Genomic DNA, 24,912 nt, shown 5'->3' on the forward strand with positions numbered 1-24,912 from the left:
GTGGCCTTGCAGCAAGAAGGTCACTGGTTTAAGTCCCACTTGGCATTTCTGTGTGGAGTTTGCATGTTCTCCCTGTGTAGGCGTGGGTTTCCTCCGGGTGCTCCGGTTTCCCCCACAGTCCAAACACATGCGCTATAGGGGGATTGATAAACTTATTTGGCCTTAGTGTGTGTGTGAATGAGTGTGTATAGGTGTTTCCCAGTACTGAGGTGCAGCTGGAAGGGCATCCGCTGTGTGAACATATGCTGGAACAGTTGGTAGTTCATTCCGCTGTGGTGATTCATCCAATAAAATGAATGAATGTTCAGTTCATGTGCTGAAATCTTTAGTTAGAACTCTTATTATATATTATTATGCGTGTAATAAGCGTGTGGTGTAGCTGTAAGTGCTTGCAATGAAATCTTATAATGATTATACATGTTTACAAGGTGAATTGATGATCTCACATTAAATAAATATGATATTTAAAATAAAGCGATGCTTTATTATAATATAAACAATGATGACGTGCCAAAAGAAACTCCAAATAATATAATTATGTGATTTTCTTTGGTAAATATTAATAATTCAAAGTTTCCCAGTGATGGGTTGTGGGTGGAAGGCCGTCCGCTGCGTAAAATACATGCTGGATAAGTTGGTGGTTCATTCCACTGTGGCGATCCCTGATTAGTAAAGGGACTAAGCCAAAAAGAAAATTAATTAATTAATTAATTAATAATAGTTCTTATGATGGTAAAATGTCACCAGGTGGCGCTTTATATTTAAAATTAATTCAGAATCCATGTATACGTGTAGTAAAAATAAAATATATTGCACTTACTCTCGATAAACGCTGAATTAGTTAGATTTAAAATAATTTTAGACGTACTTTAAGAAACTTAATCGCGAGTTAATGTAAAGAGGCTTTATAATGTAACCCAGCTGTGTTATTCCTCTCTGTAAGGAAACAAGTTTAAGAACTCTACTATGGTGACTGTCTTACCTTATGAATATTAAGTACATAGACTGACGTTCATATTTTAGCTATATCTGATTGGTCAAAAAGGCGGGCACTAAGTCACTCGGCGAATCAGCGTGACGTTGTAAAGTGACCGCGGGACATATTAATATTAATGGGGTATTCTGATTGGACACTTTAAAGGAGTTTCTAAGCAACGACAAAATTGCGTTATTAATGTCAATGAGCCAAGTCTCTTCAACAGTGTAGCTTGCTAGTTTTTTCGCCACCTGTACTGGTTCTGAGTTTTAGTTTGTGGTTTTCATTCGTTCAGAAAGAGTCTGGAGACAAGTCTACAGTGTGTTTATGATCGTAATGAGGATGATACTGTAGCTGAGTGTGATTTATATCAACAAAGCGCTTTATTTGTTCACTTTCAGTCGTAGTTGTCCTCAGGATCAGTGATTGAGAACATAACGTTAGCTTGGAGCCTCAGCAGCGGCGGACACTGAAGGTTTGTTTATTCTCCTCTTCGTTGAGTTGTGATGAGCATTTTGTTGCTCCTGCTGCATTGTTTAGATTTTTTATTCATGGAAAAAGTCATGAAACTTTGATTGAATTGTCCATACAGGACATGTTACATGTGTTTAATCAGTAAAGCAGCTGGTTTATGCGCTTATGAACAACTTGGGCGTTTGTTTTACTTCAGTTTCGTTTGTAAATGTGCTTAAATGACTGTCAGAAAGTGAGAGTTGATGTGAAATAGTGCATGAAATTTCCTATTTTCACACTGATTATTATTTGCCTTTGTTTAAGTTAGTCTTGTTGAGTTGAGCTGTTGACATTGAACTTTTCCACACTATTAAGAATTAGGGTGAACGAGTATAAAGAGTGTGGCTAGCGTTATGTGTAACAGTTACATGATTTGTTGTAACGTTAGAAGTGTCTTATGCTCATTTATTTAGTCAAGAAGAGATGTAAAAATGTGAAATACATATATATTTTTAAATAGCTGTTTTTATTGTGATGTATGTATCAAAATGTAGTTTATTCATTGATTTTTTGTATCATTATAGTCAAATGATGCTTCAGGAAATTCAAACTGATTATATGATTTTTATTATATTCTAATATACTGTAATAATAAACGAATAATCTCAACCAAGATTTTCAAATGTTTTTATTTGCATAAATTAATTGCATCCAAAGTTTATATTTACAAAATTTATGTATTTATATTTGTAAATATGTACGTATATTTATGTATATATATATATATATATATATATATATATATATATATATATATATATATATATATATATATAWTATATATATATATATATATATATATATATAGATAGATATGTGTGTGTGTGTGTGTGTGTGTGTGTGTGTGTGTGTGTGTTTATAATAAATATAAATAGTTTTTAAATATTAACTTTTATTTTAGAATTTGGATGCGATTAGTCATAATAATTTTTTACAGCACATGATTATTTTTTCACATCAAGTATAAAAATAATTTTAATTGATAATTATTTTTAATATCTTTACTGTATTGTCTTGATAAGTTGAGCTGTTGACATATGGATCGTTAGATTTTCCTCACTGTTAAGAATTGAGGTCAAAGGTTAGTTGTTTAAATAGTTAATATGTGTTTAAATTATGCTATAACTATGTATCGGATCAAAATAAAAAATATATATGATATAAAATTACTTTGTTCTGTTTTAAATGCAGTTTATACATTTGATTCGAAGCAGAATTTCCACAATCATGACAGTCTTCTGTGTCACATGATACTACAGAAATCATTCTGATAGGCTGAATTTGTATACATGTTCAAAAAGGAAATTAATGAATTAATTATATTTAGTAATTTTACTGTATTTCTTTAAAAATAAATGCTTTCTTATAAATCATAAAATACTTCCTTCAAAAACTTTAAATATACACACACACACACACATATATATATATATATTATGTAAAAATTCAAAATGTATAATTTATAAAAAAAAAGTATAATATAAAAATACACTTTCTACCTTTCTACATTTTCATTTTAATGTGCATTCATTGGAGGTTTAAAAATCTGAAACCACAAACTTGTGACTCTTTTTATTGAGCACAAAATATAATGTGATTTAAAAGATGATCATAAAGGTTTAGGAGCAGACAGCGTTGTTTACAGTCTCCTGTAAAACTAACCAGAAAGAGGTATGTGCTGAAGAATGACAAACTCTCCTTGTTTTTTTCTCTATCCCGACTGGTCTGACGTCTTTGTGAAGCTTCAGTCCAGCAGAATGAATGCTGTCTCTGTGTTTATGACTTCAGCCGTCGCTTTGGCTCAGAAATCATGAAAACCAGAGTGTGTGTTGCTCTGGAGTGACTGAAGCATCTATTGTATGAACACACTTACAGTCGACAGTTGATGTTGTGGACTATAAATGCATAGAGCTTTACAAAATGATCATTTCATATTCAGTTCTGGAAAGCAGCAGACATTGACCTACATATTTTTTATGATGCATGTCAGTGGTTCAAGTTTTCTAGCATCAAAGTTAGCATGGGTTAGCATATTTCTGCTCAGCCCCCCTTAAACTTTTGCGATTAGCTCAGAAACTGTACACTAAATTATCGCCTCAGCCCTTTAAATTTGATAAGAAAACAGCGGCAGAATTCGGCTCCTCCTCGTATTTTGTTTTTCACATGATCAGCAAACCACAGCTGTGGACAGCGAGAGAACAAGCCGTGTGTTTATCGATAAATTGTTATAATATCTGCTTATTTGCAGTTCTTTGATATAGATAACCTTGTATCACCTGTATGTCACAGAGGAGCAGTCGGGTTTTCTAGGCGTTCACCTCATCAACACAGTTTTTTCCTCCATTAAAAAATTAAACTCTTAACGAACATTTTGCTATTTTTATGTCAAAATAAATACCAATATTAAACACTTTACAGTTCGTGTGGCATTAATAACGATACCATACCATCTTGCACAGAAAGGATTGAACACAGTGACAGAAGCACTTGGAGAATGTACTCGTTATAACTGTCACTGACATCAAGTGTTGTCTAGGATTAACTTCTAGTTATGTTATCTAGTATTAACTTAATAAATTATTTCTTATTTGTTATTATCCTTCAGATCGTGAAATATGTGAATTAGTCTATAAGTTTAAATATATATATATTTACTTTTATTTTTATCATTTTTTTACCTTATAAGGAGCTGAGCCCCCCTAAAATGAAATTCCTAAAATTGCCCCTGAAAGTAAGTATTTGTGTTTTAAGAGAAGAAACCCAAATAGGTGAGAAAATGAAGAATTTAATTTGTGTGTGTGTGTGTGTGTATGTTAGAGAAAATTATTGACGTTTTTTTTAAAAGGGCACCTATGATGCAAAATCAACATTAGGAAGCTATTTGGCTTCCAACTTACTTTACGTTGTGTATAATGGGGCATATGAAGTCCCCTTTAAAGTCACAGGTGCAGAAACAGCTACAATTACCCAAAATTGACATTTTGGGCAGGGTGTAATGCATGGTTTTTGAGCTGAAACTTCACAGACACATTCTGGAGACACAAAAGACTTATTTTACATCTTAATAAAAGGAGTCCTTTAAGTGTTTCTAATATTTTCAGCAGAACTTGAAGAGCCTCAATGGAGCTGCAGAATGAGGAGTGAAGGCTGTGTGTTTGCTGGATGATCGGTAGCTGACGTGAGCTGGACTGAAGCTGATGGCTGATAATGTGCCGTGTGGTCTGCTGGAGGCCTGTGTGCTGCTTGGAGTGTCAAACGAGCGCCTGAAGGAGCTGTGCCCGGTCAGAACACTGAATACTGCTCAATACAGTATTTTACATTCATTCTATGAAGTAAAAAAGCAAAAAACAAACGAGCAAAATCAGTTGAAGTGTTGTTATTGTGTACTGTTGAAGTCAGAATTATTAGCCCCCTATGATTTTTTTTCTTTGTTAAATATTTTCCCAAATGATGTTTGACAGAACAAGGAAATTTTTACAGTATGTCTGATAATATTTTTTCTTCTAGAGGAAGTATTGTTTGTTTTGTTTCAGCTTAGAATAAAATCAGTTATTAATTTTTTAAACGCCATTTTAAGGTCAATATTGTTAGCCTCTTTAAGCTATATTGTTTTCTGTTAGTTTACAGAACAAACCATCATTATACAATAACTTGCCTAATTACCCTAACCTGCCTAGTTAACCTAATTAACCTAGTGAAGTCTTTAAATGTCACTTTAAGCTGTATAGAAGTGTATTGAAGAATATCTAGTCTAATATTATTTACTGTCATCATGACAAAGATTAAATAAATCAGTTATTAGAGATGAGTTATTAAAACTGTTTTGATTAGAAATGTGTAGAAAAAATCTCTGTTAAACAGAAATTGGGGAAAAAAATAAACAGGTCGGCGAATAATTCAGGCAGGCTAATAATTCTGACTTCAACTGTATATCTGCACACAATTTTCTATGTTTGATATGTGTATATATTGTATTTTTATGTTTAATTTATATATTTAAATACACATTATAATATCTGCATAACATTTTATTCTCTAAATAGATTATTTAAATCTAGCATATTGTGTGTGTGTGTGTGTGTGTGTGAGTAATATCACACTCGTAGATATGGCTCTATATTGGCACTGGTTGGGAGGCGTGCATTGGCATGAGTGCCTTAGTGTCCCCCCAGTGACAATAAACAGCCATATTGCACTGCTAGGAGTGTAATATTGCATTTATACAACAATTCGACAACTTAATTGTGTATATAGAAAAGAAAATCAAACACGTAGAGTCTTTAAAACCCTTTTGTTTGAGGAACTACTTTCTTCCGCCATTCACATCCGCAGCTGACGACAAAACAGCAGGAACTGTCGCTCAAATGTCACGTTAGAGCTAGTGTTTGAATGATTCTCTAGCGTAATGTCTAAAATGATGACAAAACAGCTGATTTTGCTGAGATTTTAAGATAATAAGGCTGAACAGCATGAAATGCCATCAGTCTACAGAGATTTCTCAGTATTTCTCTGTTGTAATCTGGATATGACAATAATCAACCCAGAAAAAGCCAAAGCAAACACTAGCAGATTACTGTGGTATAAATACAGCACTACAACATACACAAGAGAGAGATCGACTTCGAATGTCACTTACCTTCCTTATAATCATTTGATTAGCTTTAATTTGAAATTAACGATGAGTTTATCTCTCCTAATGACTTATTATGGGGTCTTTGTCGCCGTCTTGTGGCGTAACGTCAACAGTCTTTGCTCTGCTTAATGACATGCTGAATCTCCGAAATCATACATGTTTAAAATGGGCACTATCCTTTTAAATAAACTGCATAGTTGCAAACTAAACAACTATATTCTTACTAAAAACGACTCAAAAGTACATGATGTTGTCCAACAGCTGCAATATTTTTCAAAGTGAGTTTATTGATGTGCTGTCAGTCTATGTTGGCGGAGTAATACACAAGGTGCTGTAGGAGTGCTGTTATTGCAGAATATGGCACGGCTATCAGCCAGTCAGACTCGAGAACCAGACAGAACTGTTGTATATACATTAACTGTATATATAAATAGATTTTTTTACCATAAATTACTATTAGTTCTTAAAATATATAATGCATTTTGTATTTGCCATGAGTGAATGTGTATTTGCCGAATGCTAACTTCTCTTGCTTTTTAACTTTTCGCACAGGGTAAAGATGCAGATGTGTTGGTGGAGGCGGAGGTGCTGCAGGTTCACGCTCCACCGTTTATAACAAAGGATCGCTCTTGTAACGGCGGCGTAGACCAGGGCGTGGCTCCGGCCTTTAGCCGAGTCCAGAAGAGACGCTCCTTCAAGAAGAAGAAGAGAGAGCGGCCGGTGTCAACCCTCAGCAACTCCAGTCAAGCCAGTGAATCTGAAGAGCTGAGCGTCCCGCAGAACATTGATCTGATCGCCCTGCCACAGCTCTGCTTTCCTGGTAAAACACACATACACACACACACACACACACACACACACGCCTCGTTCTTACACACTCAATCTGACCGACACGCTCACACAGATGCTTTATCTTTAGTCAGATGCTGTGGTAAACAGTACCTAATTATTAATTTGAATTTGAAATGAATCAAATGATCAGTACAGAGTGAGTCTCCAGTAACTGATTCACTGATTCAAATGATCTGTTCGTAGTTTGTCTCCAGTAAATGATTCACTGATTCAAATAATTTGTTCTAAGGGAGTCTCCAGTAACTGATTCACTAATTCAAATGATCTGTTTGTAGTTTGTCTCCAGTTAATGATTCACTGATTCAAATAATTTGTTCAAAGGGAGTCTCCAGTTACTAATTCACTGATTCAAATGATCTGTTTGGAGTGAGTTAACAGTTAATGACTCAATGATTCAAATAATCTGTTCAGAGTGAAACTCCAGTAAATTATTCACTGATTCAAGTGATCTGTTTGGATTGAGTCTCCAGTAACTGATTCACTGATTCAAATGATCTGTTCGGAGTTAGTCTCCAGTTAATGATTCACTGATTCAAATAACTTGTTCAATGGGAGTCTCCATTAACTGATTCACTGATTCAAGTGATCAGTTCAGAGTGAGTCTCCAGTAAATTATTCACTGATTCAAATTATCTGTTGGGAGTGAGTCTCCAGTTAATGACTCAATAGTTCAAATAATCTGTTCAGAGTGAGTCTCCAGTAAATTGTTCACTGATTCAAGTGATCAGTTCAGAGTTAGTCCCCAGGTAATGATTCACTGATTCAAATAATTTGTTCAAAGGGAGTCTCCAGTAACTGATTGACTTATTCAAATGATCTGTTCGGAGTGAGTCTCCAGTCAAAACTCACTGATTTAAATGTTCTGTTCACAGTGACTCTCCAATAAATTATTCACAGAGTCAAATGATTTGTTCAGAGTGAGTCTCCAGTAATTGATTCACTAATTCAAACAATCTGTTCAGTGTGAAATCTCAGTAAATGATTCACTGATTCACATGATCAATTTAGAGTGAGTCACCAATAAATGATTCACTTATTCAAATGATGATTTTAGAGTAAGTGTTTAATAAATGATTCACTGATTCAATTGATTACTTCAGAGTGATTCTTCAGTAAATGATTCACTTATTTAAATGATACGTTCAGAGTGAGTCTCAGGTAAACAACTTGCTGATTCAAATGATCCTTTCAGAGTGAGACTTCAGTAAACAACTCACTGATTCAAATGAACTGTTCAGAGTGAGACTTTAGTAAACAAGCACTTTAGGTCTTTTATTTAAGTAATATTGAAAAGGAGGAGTTTTTAACTTGACTACTGTGACTTAAATAATGGAGTAATATAGTGTTATGGTAACTGCACTTTTACTCAAGTGTATAATTTGTGTGCTTTGTCCTTTACTGTTCAGATGGGTTGAGAATCACCAATGAGAGCAGAGAAGACTCGTATCACTTCCTGGTGTTCACGGATGTGTTCGGGAATCAGACTCATGGTGTGGTCGCTCAGTACTGCAGACCTGTACAGGTGAGACATCAAAATATGAACTAATAGATTTACTGATCCGAAATGTTTAATAATCAATATGCTTTTTTATTATGAATATAAAGAACAAACATGCATGTAGGGTTGAAATCAAAATTATTACTTAAATTATTACTTTTTCAAATATTTCCCAAATACTGTTTAACAGAGCAGATAAAAATGTCTCGGTATTTTATATATTTTTTGTTCTGAGGAAAGTTTGTTTTCATTTGACAGATCCTTCTGATATGATCATTTGATGATCAAGAAACGTTTCATGCTTCAGAATATTTTTTGGATGTATAATAACTATTTCAGTTTTATTCTTCAGGTGTTGTGTAAAAGTGTTTGCACCCTTACTGATTTCTTATTTCTTGTGGGGTTTTTTTTAACACAACTGCAATGAAATGTTTAAATATTTTCGTTTTGAACCGCTTTTTTTAAGGTCATGCCACTGCGTCTCAATTGGATTCAGGTCAGGACTTTGACTAGGCCACTCCAAAGTCTTCAATTTATTTTTCTTCAGCCATACCAAAGTGGACTTGCTGATGTGCTTTATATCACACCACTGTTAATGAAGTTTCACAGCATTTATTTGACGTTTAGTTGTCGTTTCTGTGTGGAGTTTTTATGTTCTCCTCGTGGGTTTCCTCCGGGTGCTCCAGTTTCCCTCACAGTTCAAACACATGCGCTATAGGGGAATTGATGAACTAAATTGGCTGTAGTGTATAAATGTAAGAGTGTATGGGTGTTTCCCAGTACTGGGTTGCGCCTGGAAGGGCAACAACTGCGAAAAACCTATGCTAGTATAGTTGGCGGTTCATTTCACTGTGGCGACCCCTGATTAAAAGGACTAAGCTGAAGGAAAATGAATGAATGTTTGTCTTGACATAACAAACGTTTAGTTTGTCAATGCATCCTATGCATTCTTGCTGAATAAAAGAATAAAAATAAAAGTATTCAGATATTAATCTGTCTTAATTTGTGTTGTGTTATTGTAGTTCCAGCAAGATAATGTGATTTATGCAAACGGCCATCGAACCAACGAACACAAGCGTCTGTACACCACATTCAGCATATGTGTGATCTCCAAATATCCCTATTATAACGCCCTCAGAGACTGCCTGTCCTGGTAAGACTGCTGTTTATACTAATCTCTATCCTCAACATGGAGTGACGTGTTTGTTATGCGTGTGAGTTTATTCCTCTGCTGTTGTAGTTTTCTGTTCCAGATGAAGACATCCCGTGTGTCTGACTTTGATGAGCAGGTGAAGGAGTTTTCTGCCAAACTGGCGCTGGTGCCCATCCCTCCATCTGGACCACTGCATGTGGTGAGCCGCTTTATTTAACACTCCACAAATCTTCGCAGAAATGTTAGTGATATTATCTGAATGTCAATAAAAGTGTTTGCAAAATGATGGTGTTTTCAGTTCAGTGCACATGCATACCGAATGCTAACCTTTCTTTGTCTGTGGAACTTTTTTTAATTATTAAATTATTCACCCTCCCGTGAAATTTTGGTTCTTTCCAAATATTTCCCAAGTGCTGTTTTTTTAACAAGGAATGTCTAATAAGTAATTAATTTTGTCTTTATCATCGATTTGTACAAAATGTTTAGGATACTCCAAATAGTAGGTTAATTATGTGTTAACTCTTTCACTGCGATATTTCAGTCGATTTCTCATTCACCTTTTAAAAACAATGTTATGATTGAAATACATATAATTGTGTTTTATACATGTCAAGTAGTATCTGGTTTGAGGTTAGCATCTGGAGCTAAACCTGGTTTCCGTCACCTTCACCTCTGTTAGCGTCAACCTGGCTACTGTCAACTCTGTTACCATCACAGTCGATTCTGTTACTGTCATGTCAACCCTGTTACTGTCACCATCAACTCTTTTACAGTCATCCCTGTTGCATCAATCAATTCTGTTACTGTCACGTCAAACCTGTTATCATCAACCCGGTTACCGTTACCATCAACTCTGTTACATAAATTCTGTTATCATCACCGTCAACTCCGTTACGTCTGTTCTGTTACCATCACCATCAACTTGGTCACCGTCATCATCATCAACTATGTTATGTCAATTCTGTTACTCTTCACCATCAACTCTGTTACCTTCATCGTCAACTCTGTTATGTCAGTTCTGTTACATCAACTTTGTTACCATCACCAGCTCTGTTACCATCAACTAGGTTTCCATCAACTCTGTTATCATTGACCCAGTTGTCGTCAACTTTGTTACCATCGCCTCTTTTTCGTCAACTTTGTTACCATCAACTTTGTTACCATCAACTCGGTTACGATAACTTTGTTACTATCAATTCGGTTACCGCCAACTTTGTTACCATCGACTCGGTTAAGTCAACTCTGTTACTATCTATTCGGTTACCGCCAACTTTGTTACCATTGACTCGGTTGCATCAACTTTGTTACCGTCAACTCGGTTACGTCAAGTTTCTTACCATCGACTCGGTTACGTCAACTTTGCTACCATCGATTCGGTTACCATTAACTTTGTTACCATCGACTTTGTTACCATAGACTGTCACGTCAACTTTGTTGCCTTCAACTTTGTTGCCTTCAACTTTGTTACCGTCAACTTTGTTACCATCAACTCGTTTACGTCAACTTTGTTACCGTCAACTTTGTTACCATCAACTTGTTTAGGTCAACTTTGTTACCGTCAACTTTGTTACCATCGACTTTGTTACCATAGACTGTCACGTCAACTTTGTTGCCGTCAACTTTGTTACCGTCAACTTTGTTACCATCAACTCGTTTACGTCAACTTTGTTACCGTCAACTTTGTTACCATCAACTTGTTTTGGTCAACTTTGTTACCGTCAAATTTGTTACCATCAACTTTGTTTCCATCAACTTGTTTAGGTCAACTTTGTTACCGTCAACTTTGTTACCATCAACTCGTTTACGTCAACTTTGTTACCATCAACTCGTTTACGTCAACTTTGTTACCATCAACTCGTTTACTTCAACTTTGTTACCGTCAACTTTGTTACCATCAACTTGTTTACTTCAACTTTGTTACCGTCAACTTTGTTACAATCAACTCGTTTACGTCAACTTTGTTACCATCAACTTGTTTAGGTCAACTTTGTTACCATCAACTCGTTTACGTCAACTTTGTTACCGTCAACTTTGTTACCATCAACTCGTTTTCGTCAACTTTGTTACCGTCAACTTTGTTACCGTCAACTTTGTTACCATCAACTCGGTTACGTCAACTTTGTTACCATCAACTTGCTTAGGTCAACTTTGTTACCATCAACTCGTTTACGTCAACTTTGTTACCGTCAACTTTGTTACCATCAACTCGTTTTCGTCAACTTTGTTACCGTCAACTTTGTTACTGTCAACTTTGTTACCGTCAACTTTGTTACCGTCAACTTTGTTACCGTCAACTTTGTTACCGTCAACTCGGTTACGTCAACTTTTTTTTAGCTGTGCAATTTCTTTCAGTTGACTCGTTTCCTTGCTGGTTTTTTTAGGTGTTTAATCTCAGACCGCTTCAGATTGAGCTTCCCTCCAGACTGGATGTGGATCGACCCGTAATGGACCTCGATCTCCATCTGCCATTTCTGTGCTTTAAACCCAAGCAGATCCTGCAGGTCAGTCCCACATATAGATGTTTTTTTTTTCACAACAAAGGGACAGTGTAAAGATTTGCATATTAATAAATGACTAAAATAATATAAAAACTGAATAAATAAATATATACTGGCACACATTTACATGAGTAAATTAATAGACTCGATCTGTGGATTCTAGTAATTACTCACGACTGCTTGATATGTTTATATTGATTCAGTACATGTAATACAGTCATAAGGAAGATGAGCCTTGTGTTGTGTTTGTGTCAGATCATCAGCAGTATCCTGATGGAGCAGAGAGTGGTGTTTCTGTCCACAGACTGGGCCAAACTCACACTGGTGTCCGAGTGCTTCATGATCTTTATTCACCCTCTGCGCTGGCAGCATCCGTTTGTGCCCGTCCTGTCCCGACAGATGCTGGACTTCATCATGGCGCCCACGGCCTACCTGATGGGCTGCCACACGTACCACTTCCAGGAGGTGGCAGAGGTACAAAACACTGCATATAGCAATGGGTTTATTGTAGACAGAGACCCTTCACTCAACTTAAAATTCATCATGTATTCACTGTTTTAGAGTTGCCAAACCTATTTGAGTTTCTTTCTTCTGTTAAAGATATTTTGAAGAATGTTGGAAACCGGTTACCATTGACTTCCATTGTATATGTTTTACCTACTATGGAAGTCAATGGGTACAGGTTTCTGTAAAAAATGTCTTCTTTGGTGTTTAATAGAACAGAAGCCTCAGGTATTGAACAAGTGTGGGGTTCGTAAATGATGTGGTCATTTGCATTTTTTAGATGAACGATCCCTTCAGCTTAATTTCTCAGACGTTGACAGTTTTTGTGTGTGTGTTTTCAGGAGATTGAGGATCTGGTGCTGATAGACATTGACCAGGGAACAGTGTCGTCTTCAACATCAGACAGATTTGATCTTCCAGACGTGCCGCTTGCAGCCAGAGATTGTTTTATATTCCGGTAACTGATGCAATATTTCTGTAGAAATGATTGGGATCAGTGCAATTTTTAATTTTTTTAACCCTTTAAAATACTGATTAGGACAAATCCTTTTACTTGTTACTAAGGGTTATTAAAAGCCCTATATTGAACTTACTCTACATGTATAATAGCTTATAATGAGCATGATTGTGTTTCTGTTCAGCTGTGGGGGTCTGCAGCTCCACTATGATCTGGATGTGTGCGGCTCCAGCAGTCAGACTGATGTGAATGATCTGCGAGCTCACAGAAGACTCTGGCAGCGCAAACTCAACTCCAGCATCCTCAACATCAGCATGGAGCTCATCGTCAACATATTCAGGTCTGAAATATCTCTGTTTATGTATCAAAGACAGTCTGCTAAACTTAATAAATTGATTAATAAATAAAACTCACAAATGTGCAGTAACTAAAAATGAAATCTAAACAAAACCAAATATATATGAAAAATATATATATTAAATAAAATAAAATATATTGAATAAAAGCATGATTGTACAATAAGTAAAATAAAATATGTATATAAATATATATAACACATGTACAATAAGTATAATATACAGTATAATACTTTTACCGGCCTGTATCTGAGCACTGATGGTATTTTATGCTCGCTGGTTAATAAACATGTAAAACTGTGTTTTCTGCAGTGAGGTTTGTGATTTCCTGAACTATGAGCATCGAGTTTTCAACAGCGAGGAGTTCCTCAGGTCCAGAGACTCCACCGACTCTGCCTTTTACAGAAAGGTACAGAAATACGCAGATTCAGGTTTACACTCAGCATGTGCTTCTCTAATATATTCATATGTGTGTTTGCGTGTGTGCATTTATTCTTTTGTGTGTGTGTGTGTGTGTGTGTGCATATTTTTGCGTTTTTTTTTTCTCCATTTTTGTGTGTGTGTGCTTTTTTGTGTATGTATGTATGTATGTGTGTGTGTGTGTTTGTGCGTGTGTGTGTGTTGCGTGTTTTGTATATTTTGTATTTCTCTCCGTTTTTGTGTGTGTGTGTGTGTGCTTTTTTGTGTATGTTTGTGTTTTGTGTGTGTTTGTTTCTGTATGTTTGTGCGTGTGTGTTTTTTGTTTGTGTATTTTGTTTTTTGTGTTTTGTGTATTGCTTTGTGTGTGCATTTTTGTGTGTTGTATATTTTGTATTTCTCTGTTTTTGTGTGTGAGTCCTTTTTTGTGCATGTTTGTGATTTTTGTGTGTCTGTTTTGTATGTTTGTGCGTGTGTGGTTTTTGTTTGTGTATTTTGTTTATTGTGTGTTGTTTTATGTGTGCATTTTTGTGTTTGTGCATTTTTGTGTGTTGTATATTTTGTATTTCTCTCCATTTGTGTGTGTGTGTGTGTGTGTGTGTGTGCTTGTGTATGTTTGTGTTTTTGTATGTCTGTGTGTGTGCATTTATTTGTATGCTTTTGTGTGTGTATGTTTCTGAATGTTTGTGCGTGTTTTTTGGGTTGTTTTTTTTGTGTGTGTGTTTTGTGTATTTTTTTGCGTTCGCATTTTTTATGTTTGCAATTTTGTGTGTTGAATATTTTGTATGTGTGTCTTTGTGTATGCATTTTTCTCTGTGTGTTTGGGGGGGGGTTGTGTGCATTTTTTTTTGTGTCTGTGAGATGTGGTTGTGATTAAATATTTGTGTGTGTGTGTGTGTGTGTGTGTGTGTGTGTGTGTGTGTGTGTGTGTGTGTGTGTGTGTGTGTGTGTGTGTGTGTGTGTGTGTGTGTGCGTGCGTGCGTGCAGGTTTTAGACACTCATATATTCCACTCGTTTCTGCGGGAGCGTTTGAACAGAAAGAATGACGCATTCACTCGCATGCAGCTCAACATCCGCTCAGAGACTCGCAGGTAATTAAAGTCCTTCCATCTCCAGTTTTCCTTCATTAAAATGTCTCCGTAATACCCACAGCACGACTCTCCAGAGTCTCCAGAATGTGTGTGTACTTACAGCTCAAAACACCTTCAATCATTTACTATATCACACTGTAAATGCCTTTTGTGTTTCTTTAAATGCAAATGAGCTGCTGTTCCCGCCCCATTTCTATAAGTGGGAGGAGCCTTTACAGCTGGTGTATTGGTTACTCCGACAAAAACAAATAAAGCATTCGTGTGTTTAAAGCCTTGTCAGTTTAAAGGGACAGTTCACTCAACAATGATAATTTACTCACTATTTAATCCCTCTGGAGTCCTTCCAAACCTTTATGAGCTTCTAGTCGTTTGGCAAAACCTTTGATTTAGCTATTTCCATGCACACAAATGACGTATGTTTACAGTAAATAAGATAATGGCAGGGTGGAGTTATTAAAAACCAAACTGCAAAGGGATCTTAAGGATGTCATTGAAGGAAGAGGAAGTAAAATATACACTGACCGTATTGCACAACATCAAGCCCACATGGTGAGACAGTGTATTTAAAGACTGTTTAATTCTATAAAAACATGGTGTAAAAACTATTTAATGTCTTATTAAGTCTTATTTAATGTTTTATTGTTTTACATGTACTACATGTTTAGTACGCTGACAGTCGGCTGCAAAAAAGAAATCATTCATTCACTTCCTGGAGCCGCATTTAGCAGATCATGTCAATAATTTGTACAGTATGCAGCAAGACGGGTTCGGTCTGTTGTTCTGTCAAAGAGACAAATGCTTGTACTTGTGTTGAAGTGTGTAGTCTTCGTGGTCCTGCTTGTTTACTTCTGTGCTCCTGGAAGTGAATTTCGGTATTGAATATTTTTTGTGTGGGAAAGCATGTCTGAAATGCAATATAAGAGGATAAAATAATAATTAAATGTCGTGCAGTTTAATGATTAATCATGACTAATATGTGTGAGTGTACTGTGCATATTTATTAAGCATGTGTAAATGCACGCACATATGCATGTACTATATTCAGTCATTCATTTTTCTTTCGTCGTAGTCCCTTTTGTTTATCAGGGTTGCCACAGGGGAATGAACCGCCAACTATTCCAGCATATGGTTTATGCAGCGGATGCCCTTCCAGCTGCAACCCAGTGCTGGGAAACACCCATACACTCTCACACTCATACACTACGGCTAATTTATCTTATTCAATTCCCCTAAAGGGGAGCACCCGGAGGAAACCCACGCCAACACGAGGAGAACATGCAAACTCCTCACAGAAAAGGCACCTGACCCAGCCGGGACTCGAACTAGCGACCTACTTGCTGTGACGTCACAGTGCTAACCACTGAGCCACCGTGTCGCCTCTTTCCATTCACTTACATAATATATGTTTTTTTAATAACTGAAGCAATTAAAGGATTGAAAGGATTACGTTTAAGTGTGGTTTATTCATAAACTAATTTCGAGAGGATCACATGATTATGATCAACACGCCTGGCTCCTTATTAGCTCCGTAATCTATCCTATTAGATGATTACGGAAGCATTTTAAATAATTAGAGTTTTTCACACCAGTTATCTTCGTCTTGAAGCTCTCCCCCTTTCCACCCCTACTTCCTCCCCTCTTTTCTGATAGGGCGACACGGTGGCCCAGTGGTTAGCACTGTTGCCTCACAGCAAGAACACCGCTGGTCTAACCTATCGGGCCGGTTGGTGTTTCTGTGCAGAGTTTGCATGTTCTCCCCGTGTTCGTGTGGGTTTCCCCCTGGGTTCCCCGTTTCCTACCACCGTCCAAAAACATAAACCATAGCAATTGATTAAATCACATCATCCCCCAATACAACCTTAGTTTACACTTCTCACGGCGACAAGCAGGGGAGTTCTCGAGACCTACCTGAGCTCAAACTCCCCTCTCGCCCTTCTAACAGGAGGGAGCCCCGGGCTCGAGGATATTACGAGCTCAGGACTCTCTCCTGGGACAGCATGCCAAATACGCTTTATTGATTATCAGCTAAGTGTGAACTCTTGAAATGAACTATCCCTTTAACTGAAAGTTTACTCTTTATGCAATAGGTTTGCAAAATATGCATGAAAGATTTATCTAAGATGAACCTTACATCATCATCTGCCAAGTGTGTCCTCTCACTTGTTTTCTCTTATATTTTCACTTTCTCAGGCTGAAGATTATGACCGAGTCTCCGCGCAGACCCACGATGGAGGAGATCAACCGTAAACACCGAGCAGAGAACGGCCTGAATAAGCGTTTGGGGATGAGCATGCCGAACCTGGCGGACTCTCGATCTCTCACCGTACCCATCCGACAGATGTCCATGATGTCAGTGAGGATGCCTTTACAGATGGGTGAGGAAACACGAGTGCGCTTTTTACAACACAATATACAATATACTGTATGTGTTAAAGTAGGAACACTGATTTGGTTTAATGAATGTGCTTTTCTAGATTATTCAGGGTATCAGCAAGGTCTTAAAAAAGCCTTAATATTTCTTAAATTCACTGAAATATTTGTCTTGGGTATTAAATCATTTTAAACAGGTCCTAATTATTCCCATGTTCAGGTAAAGCTACCCTATCAGGCTGACACCCAATCACCAATAATGCATCTCAAACCTTTCTTTTTCTTATTTAAGTTTTTAATGGCAAAGAGAGACAGTTCACAACAGCTGTTAGACATTTGTACTGCAAATTCTGCTAATTAAATTCCCTAATCAGGGAAAGAAAACTAAAGCAACACATCCCTTTACATGATCTTCCATCAATACAAAAACTATTTACAGAAATAGCTGGCTCATTAGACTACTTCTATATATCCCTGTATAAATCTAAAATTTCAATTATAATGGTCTTAAAGAAGTCTTAAAATTTGACTTTTTTATTGTGTTATATTTTTAATTGCAACAGAGATTAAGATAAGTCTCTTTTAACCCTTGTGTATTGTTCAAATTGACTACCCTTTCGTTATGTTGGGGGCTGTTTTTGCCCCATTGACTTCCATTATAATCACATTTTTTTAATTGCACAGTCATGACAGCATATAATCATGCGTTCCTGATTGTTAGTGGTTTTCTCTGTTGGGAAGAGGTCAAATGTGTCATTTTTACTGTTGATCATCAGTTGGCAGCATTAACCCTTTAGATAGGCCTGTGCAAACAAGTGTCTGACTTTTGTATGGAGTTCTGTGGAGTAAAAGAGCAGATTATAATATGTGTGTGCAGAAATATACTTACTTCGTTCTGAGAGCCACAATAAACCCCATATAAAAGGCAAAAACTAAGCTTTTTTGCATTATAACAGATGATTAACAGTAAAAATGACAAATTATCCCTCTTCCCAACAGGGAAAACCAGCAACAATCAGGAATGCATGATTATATGCTGTCATGTAGGGCAATGAGCACATCTGCAATAGTCACATGGCAAAATATGCATAATACATTAATTATAGTTGACCAGGAATTTAAACAATTTATGCAAAAAAATAAATAAATAAATTTTCTTAGAATTTCTAAGTTTTTCTTAGAATTTTTGACTTGTTTCTTGTCCAAATATCTACATTTCATAGTGAAAACAAGATTATTTTACTTTTTTTGTTTTATGGAAAAACTTGAAAGGAAAAGTTAAAAACAAAACAATATTTTTACTTGACCTAAGAGTTTTTTAGATATTTGGACTAGAAACGAGAAAAAAAAACAGTAAGAAAAGCGTTTTTTGTTTTTTTGCATTGTTATTATTCAGTTTCTGTACCTGACTCCATAGAAAACCATCAAATAGTGCCATTTCAATGATCTTATAAAGCTGGATCCCATATCTCAATATTTAAAATTAAAATATCGCTATATCAGATTTTTCCAATATCATGCACCCCAACTGTCATGGCTTTGCAATCAGAAAATGTGATTATAATGAAAGTCAATGGGGCAAAAACAACCCCAACATAACCAAAGGGGAGTCAATTTGCACAGTGTATTGATGAATTATTAAGAAATTCCCATGCGTTTTCCCAAAATATGTGTCAAAATAAGATTTGTCCAATCTTTTATTTTAATGACTGTATCTGCTGAATAAAACAGGGTCACACTTTATTTTGATGGTCCGTTTGTTGAGTTTAAGTTACTTTGCAACTAATTCCCATTACATTATAAGTAGACTGTTAGGTTGGGGTTAGGGTTATTGGTATTGTCAAGCTTTTTTTTTTTTTTTTTTCCGCAAAATATATTTTTTGGACAAAGCAGTTTTGCTTAAATGCACTAACATAAAAATTTTCATAATAGAGTGTAATAATTTATGCTGAGCACTATGTACTCTTTATGTTGATAGGTTCCTGGAGTCCTATAAAGCCAGTCAAAACCTTCAAACTCCCAGAATTCCCTCCACCACTGGCCTACCACTATGTACAGAACTACTACCACGATCTGATTGGGCAGTTGGACAGATCCATCTCATCTGCTTCCCCAGACGACTCTGCTCTCTTGGCCCGCTATTATTACCTGCGTGGACTGGTGAATTCTGTGACTGGACGACATGTGGACGCCCTCGCAGACTTCCAGAGCTTATATAAGACGGACATGGAGATTTTTCCTGCGCAGCTTCTGAACACTCTGGTGGAGGCTCTGCCTGTGGAGGAAAAGAGGATTGCGGAGCGCCGCACCGATCTGAAGCGTCTCATGAGCAGGGTGAGGAGGGAAAACGAAAAGGACCGAGCGCGGCTGGTGGACGGCGGGACGGTGAAGAGGTTTGAGCTGCCCAAAAAACACCTGCAAAAGGAGGATTTTGTGCGGCGCGTTCAGGAGTCGGGAATCGTGAAGGATCTGGAGACCATCAAGAGGCTGTTCGAGGCACTCACTCTGGGTGGGTATCAAAACAGCCAATCAGAATGAAGCTGGCACTTGATTGGGCCAATCTGAGGAGTGAACTTATTGGCTAGAGAAGCTTGGAGAGATCTGATTTGTCAACTTTTCCTGCAATATAGAAATTAAATTCTTAGTAGAGATTTGTAATCTAACTGAAGCTGGATGGACCGAATGGATAGTTGGTTAACTGGATGGATGGATGGATGGATAGACAGACAAGATTAATGCATAGATGAATAGATGGATGGATAGACACATTAAGGATGGATGGATGAATAGCTAAATGGCTAGACAGACAAGATGGGTGGATGGATGAATAGATGCACGGATAAACAGACAATATGGAAGGATACATTGATGGAAAGATTGACAATCTGGATGGTTGAATATGTATTCAGATAATTGGAATGATGGATGGGTGGATGGATAGTTGAATTTTGAGTTAGATAATTGGATGGATGTAATGGATGGATGAAGGATGGATAGATAGTTGGATTTGAAGTTAGATGATTGGATGCATGGATGGATAGTTTGGAGTTGGATGGATGGATGGATAAATGGATTTGGAGTTAGATAAGTGGATAGATGGATAAAGAATGGATGGATAGTGGGATTTGAAGTTAGATAATTGAATGGACGGATAATGGATGTGTGGCTAGTTGGATTTGGAGTTGGATGGATGGATAGATGAAGGATGGTTGGATAGTTGGATTTGGAGTTGGATGGATGGGTGGATGAATATATAGTTGGATTTGGAATTAGATAATTGGATGGATGGATGGACAGTTGGATTTGGAGTTGGATAATTGAATGGATGGAATAGATGGATGGATGGATGAATGATGGATGGATAGTTGGATTTAGAGATGGATAATTGGATTAATGGATGGATAGTTGGTTTTGAAGTTAGAAAATTGGATGGATGGAATAGATGGATGGATAAAGGATGGATGGATAGTTGGATTTGGAGTTAGATGGATGGATGTAATGGATGGATGGATGGATAGATAGTTGGATTTGGAGTTAGATGATTGGATGCATGGATGGATACTTTGGAGTTGGATGGATGGATGGATAAATGGATTTGGAGTTAAATAAGTGGATGGATGGATAAAGGATGGATGGATAGTGGGATTTGAAGTTAGATAACTGAATGGACGGATAAAGGGTGTGTGGATAGTTGGTTTTGGAGTTAAATGGATGGATGGATTGATAGTTAGATAATTAGATGGATGGATAGATGGATGGATGGATGGATGGATGGATAGAGTAATAAGATAGATAGATGATGGATGGATAGTTGGATATTAAGTCAAATAATTGGATGGATGAATGGATAGCACAGATAAAGATAGACAAGAGATGGATGTACAGAAGGATTAGATGTACAGTCTGTATATCAATGATATTTTAGAAATGTGTTTGATGCATCAGCCGATGCTAGTTTTCAGTGTTGTTGTTGTTGTTGTTGTTGTGTAGAATCTCCTGTTAAACACACTGCAGTGTAAGTATAATGCATGTACCAGATGAAATAAGTGAAATCTGCATGTGATGGTCACCGGTGTTTCTCTGGTGTGTTTGGTAAAACTGGTTCTGGTTTGTCAGGTGTGGAGGACTCGTGCCGGTCTGTATTTTACCTTGAGCTGGATGGTAAGCGTAGTCTGCATGTGTAGTGTGCACTACTAATACATCATCATCGTCACACAGCACGCATGCATGTCTGAGCGCCTGCATGTCTGAAGTGCAGCAGTGTTCTGCAGGTACGCCTTAGACCTCGAACTAACCATGTACGTGTGTCAACAGTTTGTATAATGAAATGGGTATGACACAGATATTACGACTAGAAGGCGACATACAGCATGAGCAATTTACACACACTTACGTAATAGACTCGCTCTGCAAAAAAACGAACTTATGAATTACAAAAAAAGGCTAACATGAGTGCATTGCCCTTGTTCCCATTTTTCAACAGCCTTATAAACCCTAGAGTAATAAATAAACTATAAAGTAAGTCCCGTTTCCTGTGAGGCTTATGTTTAGGGATAGTGTTGGGGTACGTCAATAGAAAATACAACTTTTTTACAGTATAAAAACAATGGAAACCAAGAGAATGTCTCCACAATTCGCAAAAACAAACCTGCCTGGATGTGTGTGTGTGTTATCTTGTATTCCTTTTGTTATGAGGACAAAATGCTCCCACTAGTATAACAATACCAGTCAAGTTTGACCTCATGGGGACCAAAAAATGTGCTCATGAAGTGAAAATGTACTGGTATTGCTAATAGTGGGGACATTTGATTTAGGATTGAATGAACACTCTGTATTGTATAAACATCACTATAGCTATGGGAAGTCCCCATAAAGATAGATGTGTGTGCGTGTGTGTGTGTGCAGGTTTATGTGGGTTATAGGGACACAAAGTTGTATAACAACATGGGTAGAACTAGTTGGTCTCTATTAAGGTGGTTTACAGGGTCACACCTCGTGTCCCTGTAAATCAGAAAGCTTAATCAAACTTAGCGAGCTGTTTGGAAATTAAAAATTGTCCACGTTTCCTGCAAGGGCTGGGTTTATGTGTAGGGCCATATAATAAGTGGTGTTTAATGGATAAAATGGATTATACCTATGTAGAGTCCCTCTAAACTATGTATGCAAATGTGTGTGTGTGTGTGTGTGTTTAACCTCCAGCTTCAGTCCTCTGTTCACACTCACTGCACACACTCCTCGAGGAGCTCAACGCTGGTTAATCATTTCCTCTCTGTTAAAGTCGAGCTACATTTATAGTCGTCTGGCAAATGCCAGTTCCTGCACGCCGTCAGTAGAGCCGGTTTATATGTGTCATGTGTGTGTGTCGAAAGCCCGGGGTGCGTTTACTGGCACTGCATATTCATGTGCTTGTGTGTGTTTATGGCATGATGCATCAATCATTCATGTAAAAACACTGGAAGAACACGAGGCTCTGCAGATTACCTGACATTCAGGTTTGCAGAAATGATTGTGTATTTCTATATTGTGCATGGTTTATATTTATCTCACAGGGATTTACCACGTTGATTTATTGTTTAAAGCCCTAACGATGTCATCCTTATCGCAGACATCATGAGATCTCCAGTAACTCTAGCCGCTTTTCCACTATCGTGCTGAATCGTTCTTTAAACAGAACTGTTCCATTCCGTGCCAAACCGGGCCAGACAGCACGGATACGGTTTCATTTTCCACTGTCGTGCTGCGACAAAGCTCTTTAAAACATTACACAAAACGCATCAGTAGTTGCCTTGGTAACGCAATGTAAACGGCTCCCTTTGTTCAATTAAAGTTAAATAAGAGCCGAAACTATTTATTTCTTTTTTTTTTCATAAAAGCAAAAGCAACCATGTGACTAAACACTGTTATGCCGCTCTATCAAATAGGGGTGCTAAATGTGCACCCCTATTTATTTATATGTTGCGCAGCTCTGGCTAAATTTTATTTGGAGGGAAAATTACCAAAATGTAACGTGATGATTGAAAATAATTGAAGGGGAAATAAATAATATTTAAAATCTCTGAACATAACAGAAAAATAAACAATGATAAGACAACAATAATAGTGCATTTGCATTATCGTGGCAGAAATATAATTTTGGACAGGCCTTGTCAAAGGTGAGCGGGCACTTTCACTAATAAAAACACAGCACATAAATTATTTCATTTTTAACAATTAATTAAACTACACTGCGTTTTATATCAAAAGTTGATAATGATATAAAATATACTACATTTTGATGGTAAAATGAAACCAATTAAGCGATGGCTGTTATTTGTTTTACTATTCAAACATTAAATAACGAATGCAGCAAGTGAAATAAAAAACGAATATGAAACAACACATATATCGCAGGATTTAAAGCATATAAAGCACTATTATATTTAGCAAAATGCTGCTCTATTATCTTTTTATTTTGATCCTTTTATTTTTATTATAATAATTATTTTTGTGTTCATAATTAACTAACAAGCTGTAGGCGAATTATTGCTAGACGTTTTAGAAAATATTTGCGTAGCTATATTAAAGATCACCACAACAAAAACAAAAAAAAACACAGAAACATGTTACATGCCTCATAAATGTCATATAACTTATGTAAAACTGAATCATATAATTGCCTATAGCTGAAATGAAGAAAATTGCTCATTTTATTTTTATAAAACATAAAAACGTATTGATATTTTTTGAGTAAAAGCAATACTGACATTCAAGAATCCATATTTATTTAATTCATTCATTCTTTTGACTTATTTATTAGTGCATATGCTGTAATATAAATCATACAACAGTACCTTGGACAGTTACAGTGCCGCTCCGTAAAGCTTTCAAGCAAAGTCTTTTGGACGGCCGACATTACAACACGAACACGCCGTCCTTCAGGTGGTCTCGCCGGTATTAACAAGCTGTCCTGGCTTTGAATTAAAAAGTGCAATTATTTCCTCGTTGTTAAAAGAGTCTGCAAGTTCGTGTTCCATGGATATAGTGATGTTGTTGTGGAATTTGGACATCGACGATGCTGAGCGTGACTTTATTCGCTTTATTCGATGCGCAGCAGGAAAAAAAAGTCAGCAGCGCAAGTCGCTCTCCCGGATCAGAGCGAGTTTTGTGCTGTGAAATACAGCGCTGCGTGCAATAAACTCACATTCAGGCAGGCGAAGTAGGTCTGTATTCAAGTCAATAAAATAATAACTTTAATGAATAAAATATCTTCGTAAGAATGTGAGGAGTTATTCACTTCTCTGCCAGAGACTACTCTATGGTTTTAAAACCCTTTTCAAACTGTATCGTTTAGACCTGGATCATTATTTTATATTGAATGTACTGTAGTTTATTGAGGATGTCTGATGACTAGCGCGCTTCTGCTGAGCCAGCTGTGGTAGCTTAGCAACCGAGTCGCGACGTCAACACACAGAATCTGTCAGCACAGTTCAGCACGGTTGTCTAACCGTGCCGAGAATTCCGGGCCGAGAACGGTTTGTAATCGTGCCGCGCCGTTCCAGGCTCAGTGGAGAAACAACCGTAACCGTACCGAAGTGTTCTTAGAACGGTTTGGCAC

The 24,912-nt window shown here is 36.9% G+C and overlaps 1 protein-coding gene across 9 annotated transcripts in view; it reads left to right on the plus strand.

Moving 5' to 3' along the window:
• The first annotated feature begins 1,165 nt into the window (after positions 1-1,165).
• Positions 1,166-24,912, plus strand: part of dennd3a (DENN/MADD domain containing 3a) — a 48,849-nt gene continuing 25,102 nt past the window's right edge. For 2 of the 9 annotated variants that reach the window (XR_002456151.3, XM_021468227.3), the window contains exons 1-15: positions 1,166-1,451; positions 4,594-4,770; positions 6,675-6,942; positions 8,381-8,496; positions 9,495-9,625; positions 9,713-9,824; positions 12,007-12,126; positions 12,379-12,597; positions 12,969-13,084; positions 13,269-13,424; positions 13,753-13,849; positions 14,845-14,948; positions 17,139-17,323; positions 19,297-19,827; positions 21,435-21,479. Coding sequence is in view for 4 of the 9 variants with exons in the window: in XM_021468227.3 (XP_021323902.1) it covers positions 4,687-4,770; positions 6,675-6,942; positions 8,381-8,496; positions 9,495-9,625; positions 9,713-9,824; positions 12,007-12,126; positions 12,379-12,597; positions 12,969-13,084; positions 13,269-13,424; positions 13,753-13,849; positions 14,845-14,948; positions 17,139-17,323; positions 19,297-19,827; positions 21,435-21,479 (2,284 nt within the window). In the remaining 5 variants the exon portion in view is untranslated. Of the gene's footprint in view, positions 1,452-4,590; positions 4,771-6,674; positions 6,943-8,380; positions 8,497-9,494; positions 9,626-9,712; positions 9,825-12,006; positions 12,127-12,378; positions 12,598-12,968; positions 13,085-13,268; positions 13,425-13,752; positions 13,850-14,844; positions 14,949-17,138; positions 17,324-19,296; positions 19,828-21,434; positions 22,941-24,912 lie in introns of all 9 variants that reach the window. The other 7 variants (XR_012394775.1, XM_073931329.1, XR_012394774.1 and 4 more) reach the window with 5 other exon arrangements.

Source organism: Danio rerio, chromosome 19 (assembly GCF_049306965.1).
Source record: "Danio rerio strain Tuebingen ecotype United States chromosome 19, GRCz12tu, whole genome shotgun sequence".
Classification (NCBI taxonomy): Eukaryota; Metazoa; Chordata; class Actinopteri; order Cypriniformes; family Danionidae; genus Danio; species Danio rerio.